Source organism: Phodopus roborovskii, unplaced genomic scaffold, assembly GCF_943737965.1.
Source record: "Phodopus roborovskii unplaced genomic scaffold, PHOROB, whole genome shotgun sequence".
Taxonomy (NCBI): Eukaryota; Metazoa; Chordata; class Mammalia; order Rodentia; family Cricetidae; genus Phodopus; species Phodopus roborovskii.
Window position 1 is genome coordinate 29,010,527 of NW_026126409.1, and position 26,526 is coordinate 29,037,052.

The window sequence follows — 26,526 nt, forward strand, 5'->3', positions numbered from 1 at the left end:
CTACTGAACATGGGGTTTGACATGTGCTAGACAGGACTGGGCCACGCCTTGAACCCAGTTTCCTTTTGAAAAATCAATGTTTAATCTTTTTAAATTTAGCTTTGGAAATAATACTTCCATTATAATTCCATCAGAAGAGATTTCTTAGTAACAATCCTATAAGGGCAGAAAAATATTCTGAAACAGCTCACCGAAGTATTTCCTTGATGTGTGCTATAAAACATGAATCTGTAAGTAGAACTGTTTATATTTCCAAGAAAACTACTGGTCTAGATGTTTTGCTTTAAGCCATAACTAAAAGAAAAGTCTCAAAAATATTTCTGAAAGGAACAGTAATAATTGAGCAATAGTAGTAGTTTTGTGACTAAGAAAACTATAGACTCTCCCCATCTAAGTACAATGCTAGACAGCTTCCAAATCAACTTTAGATGTGCTGTCTTTCCTCTGGGGCACTCCAGTCTCTGCAAGCAAGTATGCAGAAGCTCTACCCAAAAATTATCTTCTCTGACCTGCACTGAAAATAAGGAGATGGCTTCTTATGGTTAATAGTTTATATCTAAACTTGGTCTTACAAAAAATAGAAGTAGGCCTAAAGGTGGTGGTGCATCAAATGCACCTAACAGCCAGGAGGCAGAGAGCAGAAGAGGAAAGGTCAGGGGGAGGACACAAAAATACAGTCTTGTTTGGTACTTGTCATATACTGTAGTAGCTACAGTGAGTGGAGCTGTTTCCGAACTGTATTTGTCCTCTGCTCAGAAAGCACTAAAGCTGCTATGTGGTTGGGCATGGCTTTTTAATAAGAGACTGAAAGTTTCAGGACCTAGGCAGGCCTGAGACAAATCTGACAGGTCCAAGTCCATCATTTAAAAGTGTGTATGTGCATTTAACTTTGTCTACACTGATTTAAACAGCTTTATTCCTCTAGTGTATGTTATTCTAGAGCAACAACTCATCTAATCTTTAATTAATTGAGAAATCAGATTACTCTGATTAAGCAGTGATTATATTAATTTTAACACAGTGAGAAGTTGTCTTTCCATGCAGAGTAATTAAGCAAAAATTCCATATATTTTTAAAGCTCTCTGTACATAAACACCTTCTATTCATCTAAAAGTGCACAGCATAGACTGTTAAACTTAAGCAAGAGCACAGATCTCTTCAAATACAGCAAATGAAAAGATGGTGAGGAGTCACTTACTTCCACACAACCTAAAACAATACTGTTAGCACTGCAGTGACAAAGAGGCTCCAAATTACAAAGGTCAGTTAAGTAAAAGAGGGCAGAGGCAGCAGGGCTCAAATGCTGAGAACCAAAACAAAAATAGATCCAATGCAGCACTCTGAGAATGGAGATCAATGGGAGAAGCAGCTCAGGGTCTATCCGTTAAACACAGTCCTGCAGACCATGAGCAGAAGTGCTTTCTATCCTAGCATCTCTCTGTGCTGGTGCCCGGGGCTTGCTTTAATAAATTAATAAGCTCAAATCTGCATTGTTGGAAGTAAGAAGATCATCTACTACCCCAGTTCAAAAAACTTGGCTGTCACGTTAAAAAGTGCAAAGCTGTGATAAAATAAATAAAAGAGAACATCAGAGTATTTAACTATCGATGATAAGGCAGCAGGTTGTCTTTCTAATGAAAACTACTTTTACAGTAACACAAATGCCCTTGTCTGCTCAACAGTGAAGGGCTTAAAAACCCAGCTGAGAAGAGGAGGTAGAGGAAAACTGATGCAAGCCTTAAAACTGACAAAATATGAGGAACGTTATGATTTAGTGCTGTAAATCTAAGTCCTAGAAGCAGTAAGACTGCTGCACATATATACAACAGCACAACTAATAATAAGCTAGGTATCCAATTGATGAGGTAGTTAGTAATTTCTTAGCTTCGTTTCATTCTGTGCATGAAAACCTTATGAAATTGAACAGTCTGCTAGCTTTGCTTCCTTACCTGTGAGGACAGCTTTTGCTGAAGGGTCTGCCAGGTCCAGAGCTGATTTCCCATCAGTGTTCCGAATGTTTGGATCGGCTCCGTGCTGCAGCAGTACTGTGCAGGGAAAGCAGAAACAGTATCTTACCTCGGGGATACAGAGATTATTTACTGGTAAGTGTCGCCTCGGCATGGTGTAGGCATAAACATACATTGCACAATTTTTTCTCTTTCAAGAAAAAGAAAAAGGAAAGGAAAGGAGTAAAAAGCACTGCAGCAAAGGATCCTCTCTAGAGTACAGCGAAGTTGGCAACTTAAGGTACAGTATTATCACATGACTTGACATCATAAACATAAAACGAGAAGCTTGCCCTGGACAGTCCTGCTCTGCCTCCCGAGGCAGTGGTATAGGAGCTATGTGCTTGCTCACTGCCTCGCTGTGAGATGTGCTAGCTGAAGCTGCCCTGTCTTTACTACCACCGTGACTGCTTGTTGCTGCTGCTGCTTCACTGCTGAATTTCCCAACGCTTCCTCTCCTTAGGAAGAGTTATAACACTGTGCAGGCTTTTAGTGGCTCACCGCTTACATAGGAAACTCATCATAAACACACTGGCTTGCTTCCAGAAGTTTAACTGACACAGTAATGCATGCAACTCCAGCTCCTGCAGTCATGTGACAAAAAAACCAACTATCTGCTATATTAATGATCCTCCATCAGATTTTTAGAGATAGAAATTCAATCACTTGAAGTGCATGTAACCAAGCCATGTCATGAAAAAACAATCACAGATAGCCCTTCAGATTCAGGAGCTCTTATAAAAGAATGGCCAGGTAAATAAAACATGGACATGGCATTTTGGTAAGCTACAACATTCCTAAGCCATCTCTGCTGTGTAAGAGTAGTGGAAGCTAGAGTCTGGTAGTGTGGTATCACTTACTGATTATTTAAACATGTAAACTAAGCATCTCTAGTCAAATACCTGAAATCCAAAGAGGCGAGGAAAGTGGACCTTTCTGAGAACGTACATACCACACAAGTCTGACCTCATGATAGATGGGCACTTAAGTATAGATTAACTCACTCTTGGGTTGTGCATACATGGCATATGTGAAACAAATCAATCTCATGGTAAGACTTAGATTCTAGCCTCAAAACATTTCCTTTTTTATATATGCAAATATTCCAAAGTCTCAGGGGGCGGGGCAGGGTGGGGTGGGCCTGAACTTTGACGAAACACTTTGGTCTCAGACATTTTTCAGATGGGTGATACTTATATCTTATATAAGATCTTTAGGGGCTGGAATAGTAGCTCAGTTGGTAAAGTTACATAAAACATGAGGACCAGAGTTCTGACACTTAGCACCATGGAAAAGGTAGGCACAGTAGCATTCATCAATAACACAGAGATGAGAAGTGGGGACAGAAAGGTCCCAGAGCTAGCTCGTCATAGTCTAGACAAAAAAAGTGTATTCCAGGCTCAGTGACATACAGTGGAGAGTGACTGAGGAGAAACAATGGAGACCCTCTGGTCTCCATAGACACAGGTACTCTCATGCATGCAAACATTCCTAAAAAAACAACACATACGCATACTTCTCCCCACTGCTTAAAACTGTGCAGTTACAGGCTTTGAGCCACTGCTGATAATCCTCAAATTTTCATTCAGAGTTCTACACTAAGGCCACACATTCTTTTGGAATATTTGGAAGGTGATCTTTGTACTACTAAGTACTGAGTCCTGATGTTTATAAAACAGGTTTTTCTGTGAAGCATAAGTCATCAAATCGATAGCTTTGTTACAATGGATAGCCGACAGAGGTACGAATTCACATCTCTTGACTTAGATATGGGGTAATTTCACAATTGCAATATTAAAACTAGCCATGGCTTGAGAAGATACAGAGGGATTTTATAGACTTTCTACAGTCATCCTTCTAAAACCTGTGCCTTTCCATGGCTTCAGTTGTCTATAGCCAATCATAGTCTAAAAATAGGAAGTTTCAGAAAGAAGTATTTGTAAGTTTCAAACCATGCACCATTCTGAGTACCCCATTCCATCCATCCAAGAGGTCCTTTGTCCAGTGTATTCACACTGCATGTACTACCTCCCCATGAGTCACTTAGTAGTCATCTAAGCTCATCACCCTGGCACAGCACTACAGGGCTAATGATCAAGTAACCCTTATTTTACTTAGTAATAGCCTCCACGAGTAAGAATAATGATGCCAGTAATTCAAATATGTCAAAAGCAGCTTAACATGTTTTCTTTAATTGAGAAAATGAAAGTTCTCAACATAAATGAAGAGAAAAATGGGTGTTAAGATCTATGGCAAGGAGAATGGCTAAAATTAGAAACACCAATGACGACTCATGCTGGAGAGGATGTGGAGAAAGGAGAACACTCCTCCATTGCTGGTGGTAGTACAAACTCATACAGCCATTTTGGAGATCAGTAGTATGGCAGTTCCTCAGGAAAATGGGAATCCCCCTCTTAGGCATATACCCAAATGATCCACATCCATGCAACAAAGACATCTGTTCAACTATGTTCATAGCAGCACTATTTGTAATAGCAAGAACCTGGAAGCAACCTAGATGCCCCTCAATTGAAGAATGGATAATGAAGATGTGGCACATCTACACAATGGAATACTACTCTGCAGAAAAAAATAATGGAATCCTGAAATTCTCAGGCACGTGGATAGAACTTGAAGAAACCATCCTGAATGAGGTAACCCAGTCACAAAAAGAGGAGCATGGTATGTACTCGCTCATATATAGATTTTAGACCTAGATCAAAAGATTACCAGCCTATAATTTACACCACCAGATGAACTAGGATACAAGGTGTATTCTAAGAGATTCATATAAAGTCCCTCACAGAACCGGGAAGGGACAAGTCCCTCAGAGCTCAGGTGAAGTGGGGGGGGGGGCAGTAGGAGTAGTAGAAGTAGGAGAAAGCGAGGGGGAGGAGAGGAAACACGTGCGACTAGGAAGATTGAGTCCGGTTAGGAATAGACGACGGGAGGGAGGGAGAGAGAGAGAGAGAGAGAGAGAGAGAGAGAGAGAGAGAGAGAGAGAGAGAGAGAGAGAGAACGAGAACATAAAAGAGGGAGCCAATATTGGTTTGAAGAGAAAATTGAACCCAAAGAAAGGTCTAGAGAACTACAAGACTGCCGCTAACTAACAATTTGAGCATCCATAGAAAGGCTTCCATAAATGCCCTTCCCGGATAGTGAGATCAACAACTAACTTATCCATGGAAACAGGAACAAACACCCATACATAAACACTGAGTCGAACTAGAACCCAGATGCAGATGGAGAAGACAAGACCAGGTTGCAGAAACACTTAGAGACAGCTGACCTGAACAAGGAGGAGCTAACGGGCCCCCAGACTGATAGCTGGGAATCCAGCATGGGACTGACTCAGTCCCCGCTGAATATGGGTCTCAGCCAGAAGGACTGAGCAGTCTAATGGACCTCAGACAGTGGGGCCAGGATGTATCCCTGGTGCACAAAAGGACTTTTCGAACACATCCCCCATGGAGGGATAACTGCCTTAATCTAGAGACAAGCAGGAGAGAAGCCCTAGTCCCTACTTCACAGGACCTGTCAGATCTACATGGCCCCAACTGGATGGCATTCCCCTATATATGGAATTGGGGTGGGGGATGGGAGGGTGGTTAGGGTGCATGTGAGAGGGAATAGAGGGTAAAAGGGAGGGAGGAAGAGGGAATTGGGATCGACATGTAAAATAATAAATAAATAAATAAAGATCTATGGCAAGGACAGATCTATCACTAAGACTGTAAGGGAGCAGAAAGAAATTCATGCTAGTTATGCTACTGCACACCTTGGTAATCAAACCCTAGAGTATACTTACAATAACTTTCACTATAATAATTCTGTCTAGACAACACTGCTAGTCTGTGATGTGTAATGTACTGACTAACTTCAATATAGGTCACTTACACATAGTTTATATGTATAGGAAAGTATAGATACAGAACTCCGTACCATCCAAGGTTTCAGGCATCTACCATGATTCTTACTATGTGCCCTGCGGTACACTGGTAAGGAGGGGACTGCTGTGAATCATTTACCTCTTGAATGCAGCAATAAAGAGTATCATTTTTTCAGATGTTTCTACTTGACTGAAATGTTAAGGAATGAAATCCTTAACACAGTATCAAGCTGTTACTTATCATCCTGATGGCTATCACAGGTGGTCAGCAGCAATACATCTGGAATTAACTAAAAATCCAAGCAGCTGGGCACACCTGTGAGGCGTTTTTAGTTAACTGGTTCATTTGAGGTAGAAAGACCCATCTTAAAACCAGATCCAGGTTAGAACACCTACCCTAAATCTGGGCCAAGCTTGTAGGCAGCCTACACAAAGGGCATACAAAAGGCTTTTGCTCTTTGCCTGCTTGCCCTTATTCTCATTGGCAACTTCACATATTCTGCTGCTGAGACATTCCTTCACAGGTATTAGAGCCTGCTTCTTCGGGATTCTGATGTGTAGTGAAGACCAGCTGAGACATCCATCCTTGTGGATGGACTCAACAGTTCTTGGGACTTTCCTTTGAGAGATAGTCACTGTTGGACTGAGGTCTGTGAGCCACTCTAGTAAGTCCTATGTGTGTATGTAAATTCCCCTAGAAAAGCCTGACTACATAATCAAAATGAAGAGCTTCTGCAGATACTTTTTTAAATTTCCAGACTGGTCTATAAGACATCTCAATAATAAAGCAGACTCAAGACTCAAAGAAAGGTGGCAAATAGTCTGCCTCAGTTGTTGAGTGATATGTGCAAAGGTAGAGAAACAAAAGAAATGGCTACCACTGGCTTTTATCCCTATTTGGGAATAACATCAGAGCCTTCTTTAAATGGAGGTGAGGGCATTTTTATTTAGCAGAATATTACAATTACATAATGGAACTTTGATTCAGCAATTTTTAATAAGTGGTAGAAGGCAAAGTATTGGAAGTCTGATTGCTTCTCCAAAAGGAACTAAATCCTCACTCTTTCTAATAGTGAGTATTTTACCTATTACAACTTTCCTATTTTGCAAGAGAAGTCGGCAATTTAGTCTCAGTTTTATTCTGAGTTAGGTGGATTCAAAAGCAGCAACTGTTCTACTTGAAATGCATGGCTTTAAAACATTTTGTGGTCTAACTCTTTCTTGGCCCAAACACAGGCAAGTCCATTGCAGAACAATGTTGCAACATGAAAGGCTAGTTGAATTTCTTGAATCAACTGCTGCTAACAAAACCCATATTAGAAAATATTTAACCATCTTGAGTTTATTAGTCACAAGTCACATCTATAAAGTTTAGGTGTAAAGGTACCTGCAATTAAAACAACAGGGGTCTAAATTTGTCTTTCACAGTGGTGAGAGGAGTAAATGAAAATATAAAGCAGTATGCAGAGAGGCTGAGCTTAGAGTCTGACAATACCCATTACTCATTAGCTACTTAGAATACTTATTTAAAGGACATATTAAAATGCATAACTTCCAGTATGCAAGTTCCTCCAAAAGCTAAAGATCAGTCCAGCCACACATGGCAACTATCCCACTACTGGGTTACCTACCCCAAGATCCCATCCACACCACACATCACAGACACTTGCACATTAGTGTACACTGCAGCACTTCTCACAGCAGCTGAGTTATGGACAATCTGAATGGCCTTCAAGGGGGAAATGTAGAAAGGAAATCTGCTTTCCATACACAATAGAGCAGGCTGCGACTGTGAAAGTCCTCGCTGGTATTTCATTGTACTCTTGGCAGGGACTTGTGTTGGACTACATTCTAATGGGAAGAACGGCATAAACAGAAGCGGAGGTGACAATGGTGCCTCTCAGGAAAGGCAGATGGTACTTTAGAGGTTGTATTTATAAAGATTCAACTCTGAAGCCTAAAATGTACTTTCCAAGTTCAGAACCATGAAAGGTATTTTAACCACCAGCACACAATGTATTTGGGATTCATGATGTATGGTCAGTACAAACACCACAAGCCTCTCAGAGTATGCAAACATAATACAAAAGTAAGATATGAGCAATCTAGAATGCAAAAAGTAAGTATTGCGGTCCTCCGTAACTTCATTTTCTTCTATTTCATTCACTTATTGTGAAATGATTCCACTACATGACCCAGTCCTCAAACTCATGATCCTCTTGCCTCAGCCTCACAAATTCTTGACAACTTATGCTACCTCTAACCAACTAAGATATGATCCAACCTTCAACCACTACATCTTGACTCTTTCCAGTTTGTCTGCTGACATCAACCTTATCATCTTCTTTCCAAGTGGGAAGGCTAGAAAAACTATGGCAGCTGACACCATAAATGGTTATAACTCAGACAGGACCAATTTCTTAAAAACATTCCATATAAACTATGACAAGGACATGTGATTTTCCTACCCAGTTTCTACTTATTTAGCCAGAATTTCTACTCAGATTCAGAAAACACAACTTTAGCCATCTGTCATTTCATTTTTCAACACTATTGAATTTAAGCATCTACATCATTCTTACAAATTCAAAAGAAAAGTTAAACGTAATGTAAAGCTTCAGTGTGCCAGACTCTAGAACACAAAGCTCTTTAGAACACACTCTATTAACAGGCAGTATTAGATGATTTAAGAAGTCAGAATTGAGACCATGTGAGTTTTCAAGCTAAAAAATGTAGCATGTCATTTAGAGTAAACATCAAAAGCCATTTAGGTTTTTTCTTAAGTGACAAAAATCACAGTATTAAAAACATTTTTAAAATATGTGAATTTAGAGTCTAAAATTGTTCATTGACACTCAAATTCAAGTTATGTCTATGTTCAATGTTTTACAAGTATTTGCAAATAGCTTACTTTTCAGGGATGCAAATACACACTTCTTAAACTGAGTTCCAAAAACTGAACTACATAAAACCCTTTTAAAACATTTTATGTTATTTTTTATTTTATGTGTATGCATATTTTGCCTGCATGTAAGTCTGGGCACCATGTGTATTCAATGTTCCACAGAGGCTAGGAAGGGGGTTGTGAGCTGCCATGGAGGTGCTGGAAACTGACCCCCTAGGTCCTCTGAGCCATTTTTCCAATCCCAAGGACCAATTTCCTTAAGCTATTTTTTTTTTTAATACGTTGCAATAATCCTTAACTTTTCTACTACATTTATTGGGGACAGAGACACAATGTGGAGGCAAAAGGGCAATCTCTAATTCTATCACGTGGATCCCAGGGATTAAATTCAGGCCACAAGGCCTGGTGGCAAGCATCTTTACCTCATAGGCCTTTGTTTTGTTTTTCTTGTTTACTTACAGTGATAGTTTCAATAGAAAAACATATATAACAGTAGTATTATATAATGGCATAAAGTATACCATTAAAATAATGTATAAATATAAAAGTATTTTTTTTTTCATTCAAGATGAGCATTACTTACTAGAGCACAAAAAATAGTCAAGCTAGTAGGGAGATTAAATGTCACCATTATGTTAGTTTTTTTTTTTTTAAACCATCAAGAAGAGTTGATTTCCCACTAACAGTAAACATAAAAATTGAAGTAACCACCGTTAATGTATAATAATGTGCTTGTATAAATGGCCAACTCACTTAGGTGGTAAGCAAAGAAAGTAAAGAGATTTAACAGAAACTAAATGCAACTTCAAGTGATCCAGTAGCTACTGAGACAGTTCAAGAATTGGTGGCAGGAACTTGAGGACAAAGGGAATCCAAAGTAGGACACATGGAAGACACTGTTGTTCTGAAGCCAGTTACGGACTCAGGCAGATAAAAACTGTCTTTCCTATGTGTCATGGATTAAAACAGCAGCATGGAAAGCCCAGAACCTGCCCCAAATTAGTGACTATAAATAACATTATCCCCACACCATGGCAGGATGAGGATAGGTAGGTGTGAATTCGTCCTGGGTACCCAAGGACACCTGAGGCTTAAAAGGATCACATACATAGTTGCTACAGGGAAGAACATGCCAGAGGGGAGGAACACTGAGAAAAATGGTCCTGGCCTCCAGAGAGCACACAGTTTACAGACATCACTAACAACACCTGCTACCGCTAGCAGAACAGTGGCCTCCTTAGGCTACCTTAGCTAGAAGTGACCAGCATTCTGCAGGTCAGGGTTGGGGGGGGGTCTTCAAGGTCAAAATTACTTTCTTAATGAAAATGTTACTTCCTCATGTGTTAACCTCTCCAGCACTGAGTACTAACACAATGCAGGGTATAACAGCTGAGCCAGCACATGCTAAGGCTGTCACCAAAGTGCAGCAGTGATCATGGACCCCCCCCCCCAACTATGCACTTGGAATCAAAGGTATCTACATCACAGCTTATTTTACAGAGCTTTGCACAAGTAAAAAACAATTCCACTACATTATTTTTTTCATTCTGAGAAACTTTTTCATGAAATGTTCATGGTAACATGAAACAGTCTATTATTGCTAAACATATTAATATACAGCATATTTGATCCAGCATAAAAAAATTTGAAATATTAAATCATTTTTTAAAATACAGTAAGATTAAAAGTTTGAGAACATGTGCTCTTGAATAAATTCAAGTCTAGATTCACACTAAACCAAACTCAGGCAAGGTCAGCAGAGGACTGTAGAGACAGAGACTCACTGTTAGGTTAAACACAGGGACACCTGGAGCTTTCAACACATCTGTATCAACAACCAACACTCAGAACAAAACCTTCCCAACTTCAGGCTGAAGAAAAAGGACAAGGTGGTCTGGTCAAAAGAGGCAGGAGCAATCACTGAAACCCACAACCATGATGGATCGAATTTAGTAAAAATTTGGGGGCAATAATTATATAAACATAAGTTCAAAGAATTAAAGAGAACTAATGCTTTAGGGAAAGAAAAAAAAATCAGAAACTGAAAATCAAGAAATTAGAAAACTGGAAAGCTGAAGAACTGACACCAAAACCTAATACTAATGCTACATATAAATATTAAATGGTACAGAAGACACCTAGAAACAGATCAGTAAACGAAGCCAATCCATTTCTCAATAAAAAAAAGACATAATGACTGTGGTGGTTTGAATGAAAATGGCTCCCATAAGCTCATATGTTTGTATGCTTAGTTGCCTGTGAATGGCATTGTTTGAGTAGGGTTGTCTGTCCCTGGGGGCAGGCTTTGAGGTTTCAAAAGCCCACTGCCAGGTATGTGTATGCTCTCGCTCTCTCCCTCCCTCCATCTCTCCTCTCTTCCCCTTCCTCTCCCTCCTTACTCCTCTCTGTGCCCAGGGATCAGGAGGTACCTCTCAGCTAACACTGCAGCACCATTTGTGTACGCCTGACTACCTGCCTGCCGTTATACTCCCTGCCATGGTGCTAACAGGCTAGCCTTCTGAAGCTGTTAACATGATCCCTATTAAATATTTTCTGCTATGAGCTGCCTTGGTCATGGCGTCTCTTCACAGCAACAAATGATTTGTCTATTCAATAAATCATGCTGGAACAGAAAATTTATACTTTCCAGGAAAAAATGTATCAATTATTGAACAGAGATGGCAGGCAGGAAAGGAAAGGTACCAAAAAACTTGGTAAACTGGTGAAAATGAAATGTTCATTTTGAACACAGTGGTAGTTCCAGAAGTGAACATGTATAAAAAGTGCTTAAAATATTCACTTTGCTTCATTATCTCAGACTGAATGCTGCTTTTATATATACTCAATAAGCTAAAACCTTCTGAGGGCTTAATTAGACTAGAAATAGTTGATGATAAAATTATTGAGAAGAAAATTAGATCAGTGGGTATTTTCACCAATACAACAGAGGAAAGAAATAAACGTAGCAGACATGAACGGAATCTCAAGTTCTAACACATGCTGTAACCACCACGTAAGTAAAAGCAAACCAAAACACAAGGCCATACTTAGGAGCTAATGTCTGATCACTAATAAAAGAAGCAATCGACAGGTTCAACAAGTCTCCAAATGATAAACTCATTAATCATGTAGAAAAACTAAAACTGTCAAACAGAACTCAGGAACAAAGCCTACAAGTAGCTGACAACTCACCAGAAACCACAGGAAGTTGACAAAGTAACAATATAAAGTACATGTAGTCATTTTTGCCAGGCTACCTTAATATAGGTCTACTCTTCCTTACCATTGTTCCAACTTCTAATAAAACATTCACTTTATTTTTTTAACATTTATTTATCTATGTATGTATGTGTTTGTGAATGTGAACTGCCATGTTGAATACCTGTGATTTCTAGGGCAACTCTTTCCTTCTACCATGTGGCTTCTGGAGATCATATTTGGATTGCTAGGCTTGGCAGCAAAAGCTGTTAGCCACTGAGCCATTTTGCTGGGCCCCCACCATTAATTTCTTTAGTCACAGAAAATAAACGCATATATGCCAGATTAAATATGAAGCCTAAAAAGAGTCACTCGGCTCTGCTCTTTCAATATATTCATGTTCATTGATATGCAAGCTTCTCTGGAGAACATGAGATAAACATTTCTTTGATGCTCAATGGTGTCTTCTGCACTGAGTGATTAGCAACAGTCACTGAGGAAAGCAAACTGCCTTCATCTTAATTAACACCCTCTGGAGGAACCAGAGAACATCATTGCACAATGCAGAGCCTAATGTGACCCACTTATAAAGCTCTTTCAAAATGGAAAGGACAAATATTCCCATGTAATGACTGGGGAACTAGGCTGGTTTCCAAAGAAGAGTTTTAAAGTAATGGCTGTGTTTTAGTTTGGTCTCTTTACTCATAGTTTCCTAATACTCTTGAAATGTGCTATTCCACATGGTCACCTCTAGCAAGCGTGACCACAACTCCTGAAATGTGTCTTAAGAGTTTGATGATGTCAATTGTTCCTTGCATTTGATTTTGGTCAATTTAAAATTTAAAACCCTGGTATCTGATAGTTACTAGCAAGCATTTCATGTGCTTATAACACCTTAGGCATGTGAAATTACTTCATGAATAGCAATTTTATGAAATCCACATACAGATTAACTATTACTCACAAAGCTGGGTGTGGTGGTACACACCAATTATCCCAGTACCTGGAAAGCTGAGGCAGGAGGATTATCACTGAGGCTAGCCTAGGTGATAATCAGGCCAGCCAAAATTGCATAGCAAAGGCCTTATCTTTAAAAGAAAAAGATTTGTATACATACACATATACACACAAACTCATGGAAATTTTATCTGACATGCTTTAAGTATGAACATATTTCAGAATTCTAGTTGAAAAAATGTAAATGTTTTATAAACATTACATAAGAAGTAGTATTTTGTAGATACTATGTTAAATGAGAAAAATCAGTGAGTTGGTTATCACCTGTTTCTTTTTAATGTGGCTACTAGAGAAGTTTTACCTTCATGTGTGGCACTGTACTTCTATTGACCAGTGCTACTTAAAACAGAGATTACTCTGAACCCACTAACAGCCTGGAGCAGACACTCCTGACTGTAAGGCAATGACTCCATTATGCTGCTTACGCTGCATGAATTCTCTTCAGCTCACAGATAAACACAGGGACTGCAGTTAATCTGAGTGTTGCTACCATCTTCTGATCCCTCCAAGACAGAGAGAACAGGAAGTTGTCAGCACCTCCACTTCACAGACGTGGGGAGCCTTCTGAAGCCTTGCCCTCTCATCTGGTTCTTCTGTCTCCCTGGACTCCTGATGCAGTCATTTGGACCTCTTCCTTCCAGTGTCATCCTCTTTGGTGTGTAGACAGGGGATAGAGGGGCTGACAACTTGGATTTATCTTTCACTTTGCTGCCTTCAGCTTCCTGCATCTTTGCTGAAGTAGGCAGCCCTTACTTTCATGGAAACTGGTTTTGTAGGCATTTAACAGTTGGGAACTATCCCACACCTTCTTAGACAGTTAACAGCAACCCCGACTCAGGCCCACTAGGTATCAGTAGCAAGTCCTGTTGTGACAATTGAAACTATTCCTCTATACTGCTTAGAGAAAGAACTAGCCCAGGCTGAAGGGATCTCTCTTTGGGTTCTTCAGGACCCCACACCCCTCTAACACAAAGATACAAAGTGGAGCACATCTCCGAACAGTTTTATATGCCTAGCTACCGTAATATTTCATCTAAAGAAAAAAGTTGTGAGGTTTAAAACATAACACAAATAAACAGTAAAACAATAAAATCATTAACAGTCCATTCCTTTGTATTTGAGTGCCAACTTTATAAAAAACTATTTTTATTACAAGGAATACGTTATTTTAATAAAAAGATTTCTTAAAGAACAGAGAGAGGCCTCATCAAAAAGAAAAATGGAAGTGTGCCTGTCCTAATTAGGGTAATTACTGCTGTGATAGGATGCCATGACCAAAGCAAGTTAGGAAGGAAAGTACTTGTCTTACACTTCCAAGTAGCAGTTCATCACTGAGAGAAATCAGGGTGGGAATTCAAACAGGACAGGAACTCAAAGCGAGCAGAAACCTGGAGGCAAGAACTGATGCAGAGGCCATGGAGGCATGCTGCTTACTGCCTTGCTCCCCAAGGCTTACTCGCCTGCCCTCTTAAAGAAAGGATCAGAGACACCAGCCCAGAGGTAGCCCCACCCACAATGGGCTGAGCTCTCCTACTAAGATGCACTATAAGCTTGCCTACAGCCCAATCATGGAGGCATCTTCTCAATTGGAGTGCCTTTCTCACAAATGGCTCTAGCATAAAATTAGCCAGCACAGGGCTGAAAACTGTACCATCTTGCTGTCCCCCCTCATTTCCAACAAATTCATTCATTGGCATCAGCAGACTCCTAATTCCAAATTTTCACTAAAAAGAATTTAATTCATCTTGGCTCAGTTTCTGTTTGTAGACTTTTAAAGTTTGTTCAGGGAAGCAGAAGGCAGTACACACAGTGGCAATTTGGAAAGGCTTAGTTTTGAAGGATTATCTAGGCTGGTGTCTCAATGCATAAGCTTGCATGAGAATACAATGAGAACACATTATAAGCTCAAAACTAATGCTAATATACATAATAATACAACATACATGGCAAATTGGCAGGTTCACAAAACAAAGACCTCTACTTTATACAACTCTACATTATCTTTATGTTTATGACGAATATTAATGTTTATTACAAATACGTATTTTTCATAGAAAGTAGTGATAGTTCTACTGAAAAAAATTATCATCATCCATGCTGCGTCAGTGTACTTGCCAAAACAACACTTCAGTAAGACATAAAAATCAAAGAGTTTTTCCTACTGAGTGACTAACATTATAGGTAAATTATTAAATAAACGGGGCCAATGTAAAATAAGACTAATTTAGAATCTGGAATAATGCAGAGACTGTAGAAATAAGCCTTAAATTGTGAAACTGCCATGAATCAACTATTGTGCAAAATTCCAGAATTTCAGTTATGCTTCTAAAAAGTGTTTAAAAATGCCCAAAACTTCAAGATTCTTCTAACTCTACTATACTTGTAATAAATTACTAAACTAATTATCTATGTTTTATTACATAAATATCCATATGCAATATTTTTCCCTTGTACCTCTATGCTCAAAAACTTGGATTCAACTAGGGGAAAACTATCTAAATTTACATAGAAGAATTCTCCTGTTTGCGATTTGAGTTATATTCATCTCTTTCAATGTTCAGGGCCAGACATTGGTATGAAATTTTAGATGATTTGATTGACAAGGTATCATTATGTATCCCACGCTGTACAAATTCAGGTTAAGTTATAAACTAGATTTTGTATTCAATACTAAAGTCAGTACCCTGAAATCACTTACCTACCCATTATTCTGTGAGACTATAAGCTAAGATTCATTAGGGTGAAGTAAAGTATGACCCAAGCCTCCTTCCCCACGTGAACTCTAGAGGCCAGTTTCTACCTCTGTCCTAAAACTGAACGTCCTCTCCTAACAAGCACATCAACAACTAATCACATGAAGTCATAATTCTGGAAAACATCATGGTTCCTTCTCATGTTCCCAGTCCCCATACTCACAGGTATTCTTTCAAAAGACCACACTCAAACCTGAGCTCCAAAGATGCACAGAAAGTGTGTGCCCTCACTTCCTAAATAGGACTCTATGGGTAGCACAACAAATTAAGACAATTTCAGATTGACCCAGACAATGGGAAAGAAAATCTTATTTATACTATCAGAGCTGGGAACAAAATATTAAGCAACTCACACTGAGACTTACTTCCTATATCTAGCAGCCGTCCTACTTGAAAAGGACTGGTAGATTTAAATGAGTAAAGTGCTACAGAGAACCCCCCTCTCTTTTTTTAAGTCTATAATACAAAGATTACACTTGGCTTTCTAGTGGTAAAACTAAAATCCTTGTCTCTAACTAGAGCTACCTCTGAAATCCCAGACAAAGTGAGGAAACAGCTCTAAGGTACATGGACCTCAGGTAACATGATAGCATGCATGCAAATGCCTAAGCAAGTGAGCCACTTGTCTCATGCCATTTTCAAACAGCACCAATCTTAAGCCACACTTCTCACTGACACACTATTTTGAACTATCATGGCCAGCCTGTTCTAAAGTAACAAATCTGTTATTTTTTAACATAAACTTCAATATTAGGTGAAGCCCAACATCACTTTTAAAAACATATCATGTTTTATTGTTATTTGCCTTTTTCCTCTTGTAGTATTAGAATGAATTCAAACTAGGGCTTCCCTACAAATTTTAATAACACACAATGAGCAAATATAAGCCTATGTGTGAGAGAGAGATGATATAATCACTATTATCCAGAAGGCCTACTACATAGTACTAAATAAATCAGGACAATAACTAAACCACATTCCCCTTCTTGAAAGCATTTGAACACCAGTGGGCAATAATGGTAGCATTCCTTACTGTTCTCCTTCTTAAGCGTACAGCATGGAATTTTGGCAAGTGCTGTCCAAAAATGTTATACTAAAATTTAAAATACCCAAGTTTACTGTTTATATGGAAAACTGATGCTAAAAATGAAGATGAGAATTCTTCTTAAGGACAGAGAATAATGAAACAAATGGAATCAAATTCCCAAAGCTAGGCTGGAAATGGCTCAGTGGGGCTGAGTCTAGATCCCCAGAGCCACCCAATTCAGACAGCTCACAACCACCTGTAACTATTTCCAGGGAATCCAATGCTCTCTTCTGGCCTCTGTGGTATTTGTACTCAAGCACACATAGCCACAGGGACACACATAATTAAAATTCAAAGCTTTGTTAAATTTCCTACAATTTTTTCCAAGGAGTGTAGAAGCAAAAGGTCACGAATGCTCTTTATAACTCATTTATGGATGATACATTAACAGATAATGTGACAGGCTAAATCAGGAGTAGGAGTGGAGTAGCCGGGTAGCTAAAGCTGCTGTGGCTTGCTCTCATTAAGAAGCTGTCACTTTCTAGGCCATTAGCCTAGTGTGATTATGGTCTACAGACTCTTAATGAAAGCAATGCTCTGAGGGGCAGGGCTTCCAAAGTCCTACCTGCTTCCCCATCCCACAGAGAACTGTTAATGAGGTCACAGGTTCACACACATCTAAAGTAGGTACACCAGCCAAATATTTATAGACAATTACAAAAACACTGACTACAAAATAATTATTATGCATAGTCTTATATCTATTAAAGAAGAAAGTAAACTTGCATAATAATGAGATGGAAATGCTTGTTTACTGTTACATAAGGGACATTTTGCCTGGGTGGTCATGGTGGTATACATCAGTAACCCCAGCACTTGGGAGGTAGAGGTTTAAAAAAAAAAGTCAAGAACTCAAGGTCATCTCCCACTGGATAGTAAATTGAAGGCCAGCCTGGGCTACTGGAGACCCTACCTCAATAAAACGCATGCATACACACACACCCCACACCCACACACACACACACACACATACACACACATCATTTTATTTAATATCTAAGAGACTGCACATTGTCAACATCTTTTGGAGTTACAATATTTTGGTTTTACAATTATCAATGCTAATTATGTTACTTAACATAAACATGCAGTATCAAATGGCAGGTATTTAGGAGCATCTCGGATTTTGATGGAAATTGTCCTATCCTGGAATAAAATTCATTGAATATTTTTTATGAAACTCAAGTCAGCAATTCAAACAACAATTTTTAAAATCAAATATTCTAACATAATATAGTTCAATAATGCTAATTTGATACATGCTGAGGGAAGACAGTAGGGAAGTATTAAGTAATTAAACTACTGTGCTCTATAAGAGGGAAAAACTTGCTGGACAGTGGTAGCACACGCCTTTAATCCTAGCACCTGGGAGGCAAAGGCAGGTGGATCGATGTTGAGTTAGAGGCCAGCCTGGTCTACAGAGCAAGTGCCACAAGAGGCACTAAAGCTACACAGAGAAACCTTGTCTGGAAAAAAAAAAAAAAAGGAAAAACTTTGTAAATTTTGTACATACGTAAGAAGACTATTATAATGTGATAGCCTCAAGTCTGAGTCAAGATGTTTCATGCAGCACCATGAGATGTACAGTGAAAAGTGTGGACGTTGCTGTGATCAGAACTAAGGCTATAGTGAAGCCACATGATACAATATGTGAAGGTATAGCAGAAACAAATCGGGTTCATTATGCATTTCATTTTTAATTAAATTTTGGTTACTGTGCACCCAGAAACTTACTGCTGCCAAGTTTTTCACAGCCATCCCCATTCAAATTATGCAGCCCCATATGGGGCTGTAAAGATGGGCTTTAGAGCACTAGTTATAAAAGAGTGACGAATGGGAAACAGTCCACAGTGATCTAAACAAATGACTGATCAAAACAATACTCTGTCTACAAAATTACTGAAAGCTTCAAAGTTACTCTGTATTAAACCATGCTCTAATAATTTATAACATATAAAGTATAAATTGAAAGTAAAACAATGTAGACTATATGCGGAACAGCCACTCTATATAGTTATTATGAGCATGGTTTGAGAGAACTTGTACAATAACCTATTTCTACAACCACACTGTCCATATGGCAGCCAATACACAGATACAACCAGCAAGCACTTGAAGGATGACCACTATCATTGATAAACTGAATATTAACAAAAACATATCCATCTAGCCAGACAGAAAAGGAGTTGTGGCAGTTATTAGTGAACTTTCTAACTCTTCTTTGATGAACATCTGTTACTTCTAAAACTACTTCTAAGGATAAAACCCAGAAAATTTTATTGGTTTTAGAAATAAGACATTTAAAACAGCAGGAGATAATACTGTACCCAAAGGAGCCCAACATTCAGTCCACCTTCTCCTCTCCCATCCTCACATCACTCCAAGTTTCAGAGTAAAAACTTCACCAAAGGAGAAGTCATCAGACAATATATGCTACAATTGTTTATATAAAGAAACAGATGTGCAAACAGTTACAAGAACCCAGAGAATAGAAGTATTACAGGGAAGAGTTACATAGAAATTTGACTAGTCATATTTACTGCAGCATGATTCACAATAGTCAGTCTAGATGACAATCAAAAGCCGAATGGTTAATTGTGGCCCATATGCACAATGGCATATTGGTCAGCCATAAAGAATAAAATTATGTCATTTGCAGAAAAATAGATGGAACTGGACATCATCATGCTAAGCAAAATATGCCCCAGACTCAGAAAGAAAATATCTGACCGTTCAGATGAAGAATCCAAATTAAAATACATTTTATTTGGGTTTTTTCAGACAGGGCTTCTCTGTATATCCTTGGCTGTCCTAGAACTCACTCTGTAGACCAGGCTGGCCTTGAACTCACAGATCAGCCTGCCTCTGCCTCCTGAGTGCTACACCACCACCGTCCAGCTAAAACATATTTTATATACATATATATCATAAAAGTAGAAGGTAGTTTATATTGTGAGGAAGGAGTCTAAAGCAAGTAAGGAGGATGATAAAAGAAGAGAGAGTAATAATGACCAATGTGGTAAACATCTTTCATATTCAGAATATATATTTAAATAGAATTATGTCCATACACAGCTATATGACATTAAAGCAGAAATGAAAATTATTTGGCAGAGGAAGGTGAATATCAGGAAGAAGGAGGAGAACAATGGAGGGGGACCACACACACACACACACACACACACACACACACACACACACACACACACATACTATAATAAAACCCATTATTTTGTACACTTAAAAAAAATCTTGCTTAAAAACCTGTTTTCAATTTGGAAGACAAATTATAGTTGACTATTCAAAAGCTAAACTAAAAGATGTAAAGATAGAGGTTTAAAATAATTTTTTATGATTAAAATAGTCTTTAAATACCCACCAAAAACAAAGGAACTTCAACCCCAAACCAATCTCTATCGTAAGTGCTCTGTGTCAGCTCTACAAAGGAGCAACTTACTCCTTTCTTCCAGAAAACAACAGTAGTCAATCTGAATCATGAGTCTAGTGCAGAAGACATAAATAGTAGTGAAACTGCTTGCCCAAGTACTTTGAAATAGCTCAAGTGAAACCATAGCTCTTTGGGTAATCACCTTTTCATTCTACTGCTGGATCTCAACTTCTCATCTGAGGGTGGCAATTCAAGGATTCACTACAGAAGTAACAAAAAAGGTTCAACTGCCCTCTTTTGTAGTTTCTTCCTATGTTACACAGCCCAGGCTAGCTTCAAACCTATTTTGCATCCAAGGCTGGCCTTGAGCTCTCTATTTCCCAGATGTTGGATTTACAGCCATGTACACTTGGCTGACTGCCTGTTCCTAAAAGAAAATCAATCACAACCAAAAGTCAAGACATGATCAGAATAAACACTCAACTACTTATCCTGGTAAGGAGGAAGAAAAAGGAAGAAGGAAGAAGGAGGAGGAGGAGAAGCAATTCATATTTGGCTGTAGAATGGGTTTATACTTGAAATAGAAATATTTTTCCTGGTTCATTTTCTTATCCATAATACAAATATATGGGGGTGGGTTGGGAGGGTGGACTAACCTGATTATGCTATCTTCTTGTGAAATGCTTTGTGACTCCATATCTACTTCTGGTAGAGGATCAAATACACTCAAGTAATGGGCAATGAGATTATGAAAGTGAAACCCATTATTGTTAGCTTCCTGCTACCATGGAGAACTAGTAATCCCTGAAGCAAGGACTAAATAAGGTCCAAGCAGAATACCATGGGAACACATTACAAAATATTCAGCCATCAGGAATATTCTCATGTTAAAACTTTACCGGTTCTAGATGAGCAAGTAGGCCCTAGTCCTGCGGCCGCACTGGGAAAGTAAGCATATCCAGTAGAGGAAGACAGCTACCTTCCTCAGATGCCAGTGAGAACTGGAGGCTTACCACACACCAAGACTATAGAAATAGTCTGCTGCCAGAGTAGACACACATTTCCTGCCTCTCCTCACTGTGGAAGTATGGAAAACTAAGAACTCTACCAGAGTAGGTAACAAAAGAAACAGCTTAAAAGACATCTGACTCTTGATCCAACAACAGCAATGTTCAAATGCTAATGGGATATTAAAGGAAAACACAGAAGTATGAGAAATGAACCCCGATTAACAGAAAGATTTCAGTAACAAGACAGAAAGTAGCCCATTTCCCTAAACACTAAGTTTGCTTCCAAATAGTGGGATCAAAGAGTATTCTCAGAAATTATGATGTAATCTATTTTAATTTTCTAATTAAACAAAGCCTCCTATCTGTTCAATCTTGAAAGTCACACAATACTAGTTTTCATACATATAGACACTTCTTCCATTTTAAAAGTCTATCCTCCACAAACTATTACAATGGAGAGACCCTCACACTCACACTACTTTCTTACATCTCTGCTATACGAGTGGCACTATAATCTCATTTCATTATAAACCACTTATGAGCTACAAATAATTTACCAAACAGGAAATGACTATATTATTCCAAGCTAGTAAAAAGACAAAGATATGTTCTACATACTTCACTAAAATTAAAAACCTTTTGCAAGTGTACAGACATCAGTAAGAAAACATATAGCAAAGTAGGCTGAGAGAAGGCATCCACAATATACATAGCAAACAAGCACCACAGCCACAACACAAGAATTCTCATACCTCTAAAAGAAAAAGAATAGAAACAAAACAGTCAAAAGATCTGAAGACACTTCACAAAAGAATGTAGACAAAGGACAAATACCTGAAAGCACGTTTAACCAGTGGGAAAATGCCAGCTTTTGCAGCCCAATATAGACTTACTCCTTATGTCCAGCAATCGGTCCAAGAATGCTAGCAATCCTCTGTGGGATCCAACCAAACAAATAAAACAGTACATTCACAACATGACATATACAACAATGTTCCCAGCAGCCCTAGACGTAACAGCCACAAAAGGAAAACAACCCAATGGCTATAGATAGAATACATATAAGAAAGAACTACCATTCATACAGAATATAAACAGATAAGCATTTAACTAAATGTGCCCAGGAGAATTTCAAATAACTAGAAACACACATGAATGAGGCTTGTTTACCATGCTTACATAATCAAAGGCATGATCAAGTAATGAATGGGAAAATGAACGGCCATATGTGAAGGAATGAAGCTGGAACCCTCTTCTCACATCAATATTAATTAATGCCAGTCAAATACCTAAACAGTTTGTTGTTCATCAAAAGTGATACAATGAAAACCTGTTTGTTTTTCCACAAAGTTAACAGGAAAAGGGATGGACGTAGGACATGTAATATTAAGCAAAGCCATACATCTATATATACTGTATGTAAACTTTTAAAATGTTCTCTCAAGGTAAAACATGCTTTCAATCCTTAAACAGGCCGTGTCCTCATAAGTCCATGAGGGGCATTACCTCACCACGAGAGCTGAATTTCAAATTATATTTTTCACTGATACTCCTGTAGAATGTATTCTTTAAATGAGACTCTTGGTTATTCAGATACCTTAGTGAAAGATTAAGCATAGGTTAAGTCAGGTTTGTGACACCTGCTTACAATCCTAGTACTAAAGAATCTGAGGCAAAGAGACTGCCATAGCTTGAGGTCTGCTTGGGCTACACAGTGAGTACCAGGGCAGACTGAATTATATACCAAGACTTTCTCTCCAAATTCCAAGGCCAAGACAGGACAAAAACAGGGTTAACTCATGACCTAGGACTTGTCAATGTATGTTTAGATAGTATACCTAATTGGACACTGAATGCAACTAAAAAGACTTTGACTGGGTAGGAACTATCTGTAACCTTGATTCTTATCCACCCCATAAAGTAACATATATTCCCAGGTTCAAGAAACTAAAATATGAATATTTCTGGGCCATCCCATGTCTTAGTTCCACTAGTATCTGCAGGAGATTTAAGACTTCCTAAAAAAATAAAAAAAGGAAAAAAAATCAAAATTCATTGATAATATTTTTGCATATAATCTACATCCTATATATTATTTAATCATCTATAGATTACTTGTCCCTAAAATAATGCAAACACTAAGCAAGTTGTTATGGTTTAGGAAATAATAAGAGAAAAGAATCTATGTTTTCAGTAAACAAAACAACCTCCAAAATATCCAGGCTGCAGTTGAATAATCTATGAATAAGGAATCTCTAGCTACAAAAAGCATACCATGTATAGCATATCACTTCTTATAGTCAGAAGCATCTAGAAATACAGCTGTAACACATTATATAACGCTCCAACAAAAAGATCTGAATTCAGGTCCTAATTGCTTTCACAGCAAGCCATCTCCCCAGTCCTTAAATGTTTTAGTTTGAAACAAAGTAGGGTCTTTGGCTCCAAAAGTTTCCTACATTTAATTTTCCTAGAAGGAGGGATGTATGTGTGCATGTGTTTAATTTTGGTGTTTATCTGGTATTTTTAAGTTATCATGGACACATGGGGGAGGGAGGAGAAGGAAACAGGGAGGGAGAGAGAGAGAGACAGAGATATTATTCTTTAGATCTTCCACTATGGTTGAGACAGGCTGTCATTTCCCTAGCTTACAAAGCTTCTGGTCTATATGTTGACTTAAGCAAACTTAAGACTCCTGTATGCATTAAAAAACCACAAAGCCCTATATCCTTAGAATTCTTTGATGTCAAGCTGGCAAGATAGCCCAGTAGGTACAGGCACTTGCTATGTAACCCTTGTGACCTTGGTCTTATCCTCAGAACATATGTAAATGGAAACAACAAACTCTACCAAGTGGTTGCCAGGTCTTTACATATAACCTGACACATAATATACATTCATGTGTGTGTAAAATACACACAGAGACACAGATACACACATGCATGCTCATGCATAAATTAAGCTTTTAAAATGAACCATTTGCTATGGAACCAGCAACCTATCCTGTCCCTGATCACTCGAGTCTTTAAAGGGGGATCTTGAGACTCTCAGAGTATAAGGTTAGATGACACATATATTAAAAACAAAACAAAACATAAAAGAGGTGATAAGTATCAAAGTTTGCCTCAAGTTGAAATGACAGGAAGGTATAGGATTAATCTCAGAAAACAATACACCACACAGTAGAAAGAAGTTAACTATTCTTTAGTAGGCACACCATGGCCAGGCTACTACTAGAAGCAAAAATCTATTGCTACCACCATTACAGAATGGGGCACGTGGCTGACAAAAGTCATCTCTCCAGGAATGGAAAGAAGCATATCCGACCCACCAGTTTCTGCATTCACATGGCATGTGCTCAATGGACACTTAATTTTCTGGAGACTCTATTCTGAGTACAGACAGAAAGAAGCTCTAAAGAGAGAAGATATGCTGGTTTCCAAAGGACACTTGGGGGGGGTCACATGCAGTCAAAGGATGTCATAAACATTCCAGAGAACCCATTACCTCTATCTTCTTAAGCAGTTCATTTAATGTTACAAGCACTTAAAGTTGAAAATTATCCATATTTTCTTTTCTATATAGCTAAAGAACACCAATGGGGAGGAGGGAACAGATTAAAGACTGTTCACAAGACTTTAAATATCAGTACAGGGCAGAAGAAACCCAAGTAACCCACATAGAAAGAAGTTAAAGTTTAGATCTTAACCATGACAGTACTAGTAATGAATGACAGGCATTATTATTATTATTACTGAATGCACTATACCTGCTACCCTTCCAAGTCCCACTGGTAATATTGGTAATGTGGTGATGAACAATGTGAATTATGTAGACTATTTCTTTCTGCACAGCATGAAACACGGTGATTAACTAAGTAGTTACTGGCCTCACAGTGGAAAACTAGGGAGTCAAGGATATAAAAGCAGAGCCTGTGCTCTTAGCATCTGCCCTGATGTTTTCCTAGATGGTAGCAATATAATTGCTCTACCCTTATGACTATCAAATGCTTGCTATTCTATTTGAATACAGAGACATATTAGTTCTAAATCATCAGGGTAGCATTCTATCAACAAGGTAAAACATTTTTAAAGTCAACTTTATACACCAGCCTCAAAACTGTCAGATTCAAACAAAACCAGAAGTTTTCTAATGATTCTGCCCAGCTGTGCCTCACCAGAATATTTCAGCATTTCTTAACTATGCTTGAGTTCATGAAGTATAACATATGCTATGAAAGGTTTTTCAAAGAGCAAACTAAGAGGCTCCCAAGAGTTAAATACAGAGAAGAGTCTATAGTCCATCTTTTACTTTTGTTTGTTTTGAGGCAAGGTCTCACTATGTAGAGCAAGCTGGCTTCAAACTCAGAGATTCAACTGCCTCCATCTCTCAAGTACCACCATGCCAGGCTACATTCCATCTTGATTTCCATAGCTACACTACATACTTTAACAGTAGCTACCCCTTGGTTACATTTTGACAACAGTATCAAAGGCATCCTTCTCCTTTCAACTTTTATACTTGTCAAGAACTTAAACCAAGGGCAGGTAATGTGTGCAAAGCCTGTTGAGGACTGCAGGGACTGGTAGTTGCAGAACCCATTCTTTAAGGTCTTATAAACCCTCCATCTAGATTTTTTTTCAAAAGAAAGCACTTTCATTATCTATTTGTTGGTACAGAGATTAAGGGAGAAATTAAGAAAAATTCAGAGGTACAAACAGGAAAGCAGTGCAGGGGAGGCTAGAAGGGTGTTTTTAGGAACTGGAGAGAGCATGAACTTTTGTGACAAATGACTGAGCCAAGGTGTCTGGGGCAGTACTGAGAGAGGCAAAAACAATTATCCAGTTTAACAATAGTTATCACATACAAAAGAGCAAGTCAGAGCTTCAGGATCAGAGAGGATGTTCGCTGCTAAATTCACACATTCAGGTTTGTCAAGGCAGTTGTTCAAAATGAGTTGATAGAACATGATTATGTTAGTGCAAGGCCTAGGAGGAGACAATGTAACAAATGGCAAGGCACTAAAAGGATAGTCAAAAAAAAAAAAAAAAAGCTAAAAAAAAAAAATGCTAAAGTGACTAAGGACAATGGCAGAGAAGTTGACAAAAAAAAAAGTTACAATTTCAGGAAAATTGAAAATATACTGGAGACTAGAACAAATGGCTTTGAGGGGAACAGTCATAATCACTATTTAGGGAAAATTTTAAGCAGAACATGCTAAAAAAAAATGGCCTATGTACTTCTTTAGCATAAAGAAAATGTACTAAAATGCT

At 38.5% G+C, this 26,526-nt stretch overlaps 1 protein-coding gene across 1 annotated transcript in view; it reads right to left on the reverse strand.

The window, feature by feature from the left end:
- Tnks (tankyrase) overlaps nucleotides 1–26,526 on the reverse strand; it is a 128,297-nt gene that overhangs the window by 82,468 nt on the left and 19,303 nt on the right. The window contains exon 3 of the mRNA XM_051182269.1: nucleotides 1,950–2,045. Coding sequence (XP_051038226.1) covers nucleotides 1,950–2,045 — 96 coding nt within the window. The remainder of the gene's footprint in view (nucleotides 1–1,949; nucleotides 2,046–26,526) is intronic.